We start from the raw sequence: 8,693 nt of genomic DNA, 5'->3' as shown, positions 1-8,693 counted from the left end.
TCTGTTTCTGTTGCTTATAAGAAATTTTTAAGAAAACGAAATGTATTGCTTACAGTTTCAGATGCTGGGAAGTCCAAAGTCAAGGGAACACTTACAGTGAGGGCAGTCTTTGGTGGTGGTTTTACAGCAATGCAGGAGTCTCACATGGCAGAAAACGGTGGAGCAGAGAGAGCAAGAGCTAGCTCCTCATGTACTCTCCTTTTAAAGCACTCAGAACTACACCCATGACCATCATTTTTAATCAATTCACTAGGCATGATCCTCAGAATCTAATTACCTCTTCAAGGCCCCACTTCACAATTGCCATAATAGGATTTCCCTCCTTCAACAGTTACATAGTGGCGATTTAAGCTTCAATGAAGTTAGTGGGCATCCAGTCTACAGCATTCCGCCTGTGAACTCCCAAAACTCATGTCCTTTTCACATACAAATATATTCATTTCACCCCCAAAGTCTTAACTTGTTTCAACTCAAAAGTCCAAAGTTCAAAGTCCCATCTGTGAAATCAAAAACAAGCTATCTACTTCCAAGATACAATGGTGGGACAAACATAGGGCAAACATTCTCATTCAAAAAGGGAGAAATGGGTCAAAAGAAAGGAGTAACAGGTCCTAGGCAAGTCCAAAACCCAGCAGGGCAGGTACTGAATCTTAAAGCTGGCAAATCATATACCTTGACTCCCTGTTCGATGTCCTCTGCATGCTGGTGTGGGGTTGGGTCCCCAAGTTCTTGAACAGCTCTGCTCCTATAGTTTCTTTCCTGGTCTTGGGCCACACTTCAGCTCTCCCAAGCTGGCACTGCACTCTGGTAGCTCCACAGGTCTGGGGTCTCCATGGCGGTCCCACTCTCACAGCTCCACTAGGCATGGCACTGTTGGGGATTTTCTGCTGCAACTCCAACCCCACGTTTCCGCTTGGTTTTGCTCTAGCAAAGGTTGTTTGTGGTGAATCCATCCCTGCGACAGATCTCTTCCTAAACCCCCAGACTTTTCCATACATCCTTTGAAATTGGGGTGAAGCCTTCACAGCTCTGGTATTCTGGGAGCCTGCAGACCTAACACCACATTCACACCATCAAAGCTTCCAGCTTATATCTTTCAAAGCTGTGGATCTAGCCAAGCCTGGGGCCAATTCAGCCACAGCTGTAGCAGCCAAGGCAGCTAGGGTGCTGGTTTGGGAAGCAGCATCCTGAGGCAGCCCCGGGCAAAAAGCCCATGGAGGGCACCTCGGGCCTGTTCCCCAAGACCATTCTGTCTCCCTAGACCTTTGGGCCTGAAATGTAAGGGTTGGCCCCAGTGGCTTCAGCAATGCCTTCAGGGCCTTTTTCTTCTTTTCTTGATAATCCCTTCCTTTTGTACTAATCTTCTTGGCACCACTGCATTTTTCGTCTGAAAATGCTCTCTGCTTCTCTACCACATGGCTCCAAACTTTCCAAACCTTTATGCTCTGCTTCCCTTTTAAATTCTGGCTTTATGTCATGCCTTTGCCACCATAATACAGCATAGGCTAGTACAAGTAGCCATGCAGCTTCCTTAATGCTTTGCTGCTTAGAAATTTCTTCTGCCAAATAATCTGATTCACAACTCAAGCTCCAATTTCCATGTAGTTGTACAGCATGGACACAATACAGCCAAGTTCCTTACCAGTTCATAGCAAGGTTGATCTCTGCCCCAGTTTCCAATAAACTCCTTCTTATTTCTATCTGAGACCTCCTTAAAACGGTCTTTACGTCCATATTTCTATCAGCATTCTACTCACCACCATTTAACCAGTCTCTTAAAAAGTTCCAAATCTTCCCCAGTTTTCTTATCTTCTAAACTTTCACCAGCATTCAGGCTTTTTCTAGCCTGTTTCTTCAAATTCCTCTAGCCTCTCCTCAACACCCAATTCCAAAGCCGTTTCCACATTTTCAAGTATTTGCTATAAGCAACATCCACTTATCTGATACCAATTTTCTGTATTAGTCTGTTTCTGTTGCTTATAACAAATTACACGGAACTGGGTAATTTTTAAGAAAACAAAATTTATTGCTTACATTTTCAGATGCTGGGAAGTCCAAAATCCAGGGAGCACTTATGGTGAGGGTATTCTTTGGTGGTGGCTTTACAGCAATGCAGGAGTTTCACATGGCAGAAAATGGTGGAGCAGAGAGAAAGAGAGAAAGCTCCTCATGCACTCTCCTTTTAAAGCCCTCAGAACCATGCCCATGACCATCATTTTTAATCCATTCACTAGGCATAGGCCTCAGAATCTCATTACCTATTCAAGACCCTACCTCTCAATTGCCATAATAGGATTTCCCACCCTCAACAGTTACAGTGGGGATTTTAAGCTTCAATGAGGTTGGGGGGGGCACATCCAGTCTACAGCACATAGTCTAAACATTGTATTTTAAAATATGTATAGCTAACCAAAAGAACTGTAATTTTCCCTTTCACATATTCATGTCATTACTACATTCTATGCCAAAAATACATGAGAGTTGGCTACCCAAAATGGGAAAGAGTATACTAATAGTAGTTATACCTCTACTTCTTTGGGGGAAAGTTTCCTCATCAGTTACTTAATTTTCATGGTATGCCATGGCTTAATAAACTCATGTCTACATATAATTTAAGAATGGTACTGAGCTATAAAGAAATATGGATTTCTCTGAGGAAGATAACTAAAAGTGGGGATGAAAATAAGTAATACACAAAGGTCCTCAGGAAAGCACACCAAAGTTTAGAGACAGAAGTCAGCACATCTTCTTATTCAAGCAACAAAGATCCTCAGGGTGCTAAAATTAACATTCACTAGAAACATCATCTGTCTAGAGATATGCAAAAGAGGAAAAAAGGAATGTATAACAACAAATTTTAGCCGTAGAAACAAAAAAAAAGAAACATGGCTTATTTTTCAAAAATAATTTCTAATATAAGAAACTAAATCCATAAAAAAAATCAAGATTTCAATTAGAAGTATGAAGATCATTCTGCATAAAACAGCCAATGTTTAAGTTTGTCCGCAAAGCAGAAAAATTGTCATTACAAAAAAGATCCCTAAATTACATCTACTACTGTTAAAAATATTTAAGTAAACACTGTTTAACTTGACAAAATATGAACTACCAGATATTTTTAAATGCTCTACCACTCCAGTTTTCAATAAAAATTTTTTCAAAACTTCCTGCACTTACCCCCATTATCCGTTCTTTTTAAAGCTCCATCCTTATGGGGACACAGTTCACATCTCTATTAAAAAAAAAAAGAAAAGGGAAATGAAGAGACTTTTCAGATTACCAAAAATATAACATCTTCCCTGCAGCTTCAAAACTGTTGATCATGTGGGAGCAGCATTTGTACTAGCTGCCACCAAAAATATTTCAGAACTTTCCTGACAAAATAATTTTTCTCAATGACAAGTGATCTTTCTCACAGCACCAGGTAACTCTTTTTAAAGTACACTTTAACTTTTAAATTCCTGCCACGAATTTTTTAATCTTAGATTATTAAAAACAAAAAGATTCTCTCAACACAGGACTGGGGCAAGGTTTTTAACATTTGTCTATATAGCCATTCTAAGATCAACTAGGATTACTGTAGTCAAGCAGATTTGGTTTCTCCTAAAATAAAGAGCCAAACTCAAGAATTTAGAATTTTGATTTAAGTGGCAAGACATGATTGCACATGTGCTGACCTCCCTTCTGGAAGAAAAGAACTGGTCTAACTATTGTAGTTATTCTTATTAACACACCAGGGTACTCAAAAGTTATTTGTGGATCCCTCTCCCTCCCACCCCTAGAATTTAAAACCAAAAATAGACATAGAGCCAGTACTAGCATTTCTTTTTACTACTGTCAAGATGACAGATATAATTATAAAAAAAATGAACAGTAAGTTTCAATGGCATTGTCTTACTATAAAGAATATGCTCCTGAAGGTCACACTTGGGTATTTATTACTTATACCCCACCTTGTTCCCAAAAGAGGTTTTGCAGCATACAATAGAGTAACGTAAATAAATTACAAAGGAAAAATAAGAATAGGAAATTAAAATGAAATAGTAAATAAATACACACAAAACATAAACCATAAGAGCCTATATTTCTTGTCCTCCAGTATTTCACTCTCCTGATTTTCCTCTTACCTCTTCGGCAGCACATTTCTGACCATCTTATCTAACCTTTAAACGCTGTAGGTCCTCAAGGTATGACCTAAAACACCTTATTTCACGTGAAACACTAGGCAATCTCATTCACTGTCCAAAATTTCCACTACCAACTAAATTACAAAAATATGTCAGTGACTCCTAAATTTTAACTCCTATTCAGATCTGTCCTAAGACCTAAATATAAAACTTCCTAAATACACAGACACTTTAAAGTCTGTCCAAAATTTATGACAAAACCTGCTCTCCCTGCAATTTTCTCTACCTTTGTAATGATACTTTCAACCACACAATGCTCATGCAAGACACCTAGACATAATCTTTGACAGTTTCACACCCTACTCCCTAACGTCACACATAATCACCACATTTTGTCTTTCCTCATCCTAAATACTGGTGAGATCTAACTCCTCCTCTCATCATCTCCATTACTATCACCCTACAGGAAGCCAAAATCATCTTTCATGAGGCCCACTTTAGTAGTCTCCACTCCTAACGGACCACACCAATCTACACAATAAACTTTCCACAACAACAGAGTGAACTTCAAAAATACAAATCCAAATAAACCACTGCCCCCTTAAAACCTTTCAATGGCTTCCCTACAGGATTCTACCCCCTACTTACCTCCACAATCTTCTCTGCTTTCAACATCTCACTCTCTGGCAATACTGCCTTTTCTTCTTTCAGTTCTGTAAATATTTCAAACATCATTCCTGCTTCATATCCTTTAAATGTGTTTTCACTCTAAATGGAATATTATTATCCTTCTAAATATTGCATTCTAAATGAAACATTATCCTTCACCTGGACCCTCTTTCACAGCCAGATAACTTCTATTCATCCCACAAGTCCTTGCTAAGAGTCACTTCATCAGAGATGGTGCCTCTGAATCTCTAGATTAGGTTAGGTACCATATTATAAATTACGTACGCTTTCCTTCTTGACATATATCACAACTACAATTAATTATTTATGCAAATAAGTCTCCCCTGTAGATTATAAGCTACATTTCATGGCTATAGTCCTAGCATCTAGCACAGTCTTCAGACACAGTAAGTCAAAAAATACATGATTGAGAAATAAAGGAACAAAAACACAAGCACACTTGATAAAATGCAGGCAATAATTTGGTTCTAAACTATACAGCAACCTTCCTCACAAAGGAAAACATTATTAGTTATATGATTTACCTATAGGAAAGAAACAATTGCTGATATAACTAAATCTAATATCGAGACCACAGCCAGAGGTAGATTACGCCTTGGGATGATCAGCTATAAGAATAAATTGTTTAGAGATTGGGAAAGAGAAAATTCAGATGAGACCTTTTACTGATCACTAATTCAAAATGCTTAAAAAGTAATTTAATATAGGAATTAAAAGCAAAAATAATTAGTAGCTGCCTATGGAATTAAAAATTTCTATTAAGGCTGGAGGGTTGGCTCAGTTGGTTAGAACACAGTGGTATAACACCAAGGTCAAGGGTTTGACTCCCCATACCGGCCAGTCACCAAAATAAAAAATAAAAATAAATAAAAATTTCTATTAAAAAACCCAAAACATTAGCATAGACAATTTGAAAAAAGAGTAGATTTCCTTAAACATTTTGAAATTAAAAAAAAGTAAATGCAACGAATATGTATGAGAAAACATTTAGCCTCACTTATATCCAAAGAAATATAAATATAAAAACCACAAACAAGTTAACGAGCATTTTTTCCCATTAAGTTAATAAAACTTTTTTAAAAACATAATCCCTAATGTTCAGGGTACAGTGAACATTTACTTCTGTATACTGTTGATGGCGCCATAACCCAATTCTTTTGGAGAACAATTTAGCAATATGAATCAAGAAAAATACTGACTCAATTAGTACAGAGCCAAAGGAAATAGTCTGATAAGATACAGCATTTATTAAGTACCTATGTGTCATTTTTATATCACATACATACTTTAAGAATGGTAAGATTATGAGTGATTTCTTTCCTCTACTCCAAAATATATCATTTCCTTTATAATGTGAATTTTTATAGAAATACATCACTAAATGCTAACTAAAATACTATAAATGTGCCTACCCACTGAAGATAAAAATAAGTATACTGAAGGCTTAAGGGAAAAAACTATTACAGGAAAAGAGAACAATGGTTTACTTAGAATTAGAAGACTCAGAAAGTGCAGGAAAAAAGGATCTCCTATGAGTTAACCAATCCAAACTTAAAAGTTTCATAGGGCAGGCTACAGCTACATTTGTATAATTCCACAAGTGTAGAATTCTATACTTGTAAAATTCACCAGACCAATTCTCATTTTAGTAAGTGAGAGGTAGTATTGGAAGGCACAGGTAGATCCTGTGAAAGGGTATAGACTATAAGAGGACGAAAAAAGCACACATTAAAGATCTCAACACAATTTACAAATGGGAAAAAAAAAACTCTGCTAACTGGAATGGCTGAAAGAAGGAGTTATTCAAGACGGTTTCTTCTTTTCTAAAGCATGCAGTATAATAAGAAAGCATGTAAGTATTCTCCATTTTTATAATATAGGCACCAATTTGCAAGCACTTTTTCTACTTTATATTAGATCCTTTTGTCAAGGTATAAAACTCACTGTATATCACTAAATCAGGTTTACCAAAATACTGACCCTTAGCAGGCTGTGGCTATATAATGATCCAACCAGCTATACTAGTTTACTCAGACTGTGATCATCATTATATTACAAAAAGCAATAAAATAATAATTACAAACATATCACAGGCTAAGAAAGATAAATTCAAATTTTAAGTTCGGTCTTCCTCACATTACATAAAAGATGAACATCATGTGTTGTTTAACGACGGGTATACATTCTGAAAAATGTGTCATTGGCAATTTCATCATTGTGTGATCATCACAGAGTGTACTTACACAAACCTAGATGGTATAGCCTACTACACAATAGGCTGTTGCTCCTATGCAGTAATATCTTACAAGGACTACGATGTCACTAGCCCATAGGAATTTTTCAGCTTCATTATAATATGAAACCACCATCCCACATTACATTATATGCAGTCCTTCACTGAATGAAACATTGTTATTCAGTTCATACATAACTACAGCATTAAAAAAACACATGTAAGTGTAATATAATACAAAATGTATTTGATCTTTGTCCCCAGTTCTCCTCACAGAGCTCCTAAAATCCTTGTATTTTCCTCAGTGATAGCAGTTCTTTTGTTATTCCCCAGGATATAACAGAATATATCCCTCTAATCGAAGGGAAAAGCCCCAAATTTTTATGTGTAGAATTGACCCAAATTTCTCACTGGCCTTGGACCATACATACATGTACAAGGCAGGCTAGCAGCCCACCTGAGGAAAAAAAAGAGAAATAAAATGAGATTTAAACAGCTGCTCAAAACACATTATAGGCAATTTGAATCCAACCAAATTAACTGCCTGAGGGAAAAAAATATCAATTTATTCAAAGGAATATACAGGTGATCCTTGATTTACGATGGGGTTATATCCGATGAACCCATTTTATACTGAAAATATCACAAGTTGAAAATGCATCTAATATACCTAAACTACCAAACATCATAGCTTACCTTAGCCTAGCGTACATTAAACATGCTCAGAACACTTACATTAGCCTACCGTTGGGCACACTCATCTAACACAAAGCCTATATCATAATAAAGTATTGAATATCTCGTATAATTTATTGAATACTATACTGAAAGTGAAAAACAGAATGATCACATGGGTTCTCAGAGTACAGTTTCTACTGAATGTGTATTGCTTCCAAACCAATGTAAAGTCCAAAAATCCTAAGTCAAACCACCATCATTAAGTTAGGAACCATCTGTAACAAAATCCAGACTTTCTACAAATAACATTCATAACATCTAGGAGACCATCCAAGTTACTTAACCTATGAAGAACTAGAAAAATGTTAATTATTCTCAAGATAAAGGACAATCAATAAAGGACACCCCCAAGATGACTAGATATTGGAATTAGTTTAAAAAAAAAAAAGTTATAAAACAGATATTATAACTAAGTTCTATGAGGTCAATGAAAATGTACCTGTAATAAATGAAACAAACTCTCAACAAAGGAAAAGAAATTATAACAACTGGAAATTCTAAACTGAAAAATGCAATATGTAAAGTGAAAAATTTAATGGACAGGCTTAACAACAGAATTAAGATGATAACGAAAAGAGCCAGTGAACTTGAAGCTCCATCAATAAACAGTATCTAATCTGAAAAAGAAAGAAAACAGAGTGGAAAAAAATAAACAGGGCTTCGGGCACCTATCGAACAGAACCAAACGGTCTAATGTGCACAACTGAAGGCCTGGAAAAGGAGAAGAGAGAGAGAGAATGATGCAGGAAAGAAGATTTTGAAGAAATAATGGCCAAAAATTTTCTTAATTTGAAGAAAAGCAAACTTATAGATTCAACAAGCACAGCAAACCCCAAGTTGCCAACTGCTTGCTGAAAAGCAGACAGAGGGAAAAGCCTTGAAACAACCAAAAGAAAATGACATAA

General features: G+C 36.4%; 1 protein-coding gene across 12 annotated transcripts in view; it reads right to left on the bottom strand.

Moving 5' to 3' along the window:
• The window catches only part of MLLT10 (MLLT10 histone lysine methyltransferase DOT1L cofactor), a 223,698-nt gene that overhangs the window by 176,812 nt on the left and 38,193 nt on the right, over positions 1-8,693 (bottom strand). For all 12 annotated transcript variants that reach the window (XR_010023857.1, XR_010023858.1, XR_010023859.1 and 9 more), the window contains exon 4: positions 3,178-3,232. Coding sequence is in view for 9 of the 12 variants with exons in the window: in XM_063099795.1 (XP_062955865.1) it covers positions 3,178-3,232 (55 nt within the window). In the remaining 3 variants the exon portion in view is untranslated. The remainder of the gene's footprint in view (positions 1-3,177; positions 3,233-8,693) is intronic.

Source organism: Cynocephalus volans, chromosome 6 (genome assembly GCF_027409185.1).
Source record: "Cynocephalus volans isolate mCynVol1 chromosome 6, mCynVol1.pri, whole genome shotgun sequence".
NCBI lineage: Eukaryota > Metazoa > Chordata > Mammalia > Dermoptera > Cynocephalidae > Cynocephalus > Cynocephalus volans.
The sequence above is the reverse complement of the archived record's forward strand: the minus strand, read 5'-3'. Positions and strand labels throughout refer to the sequence as shown.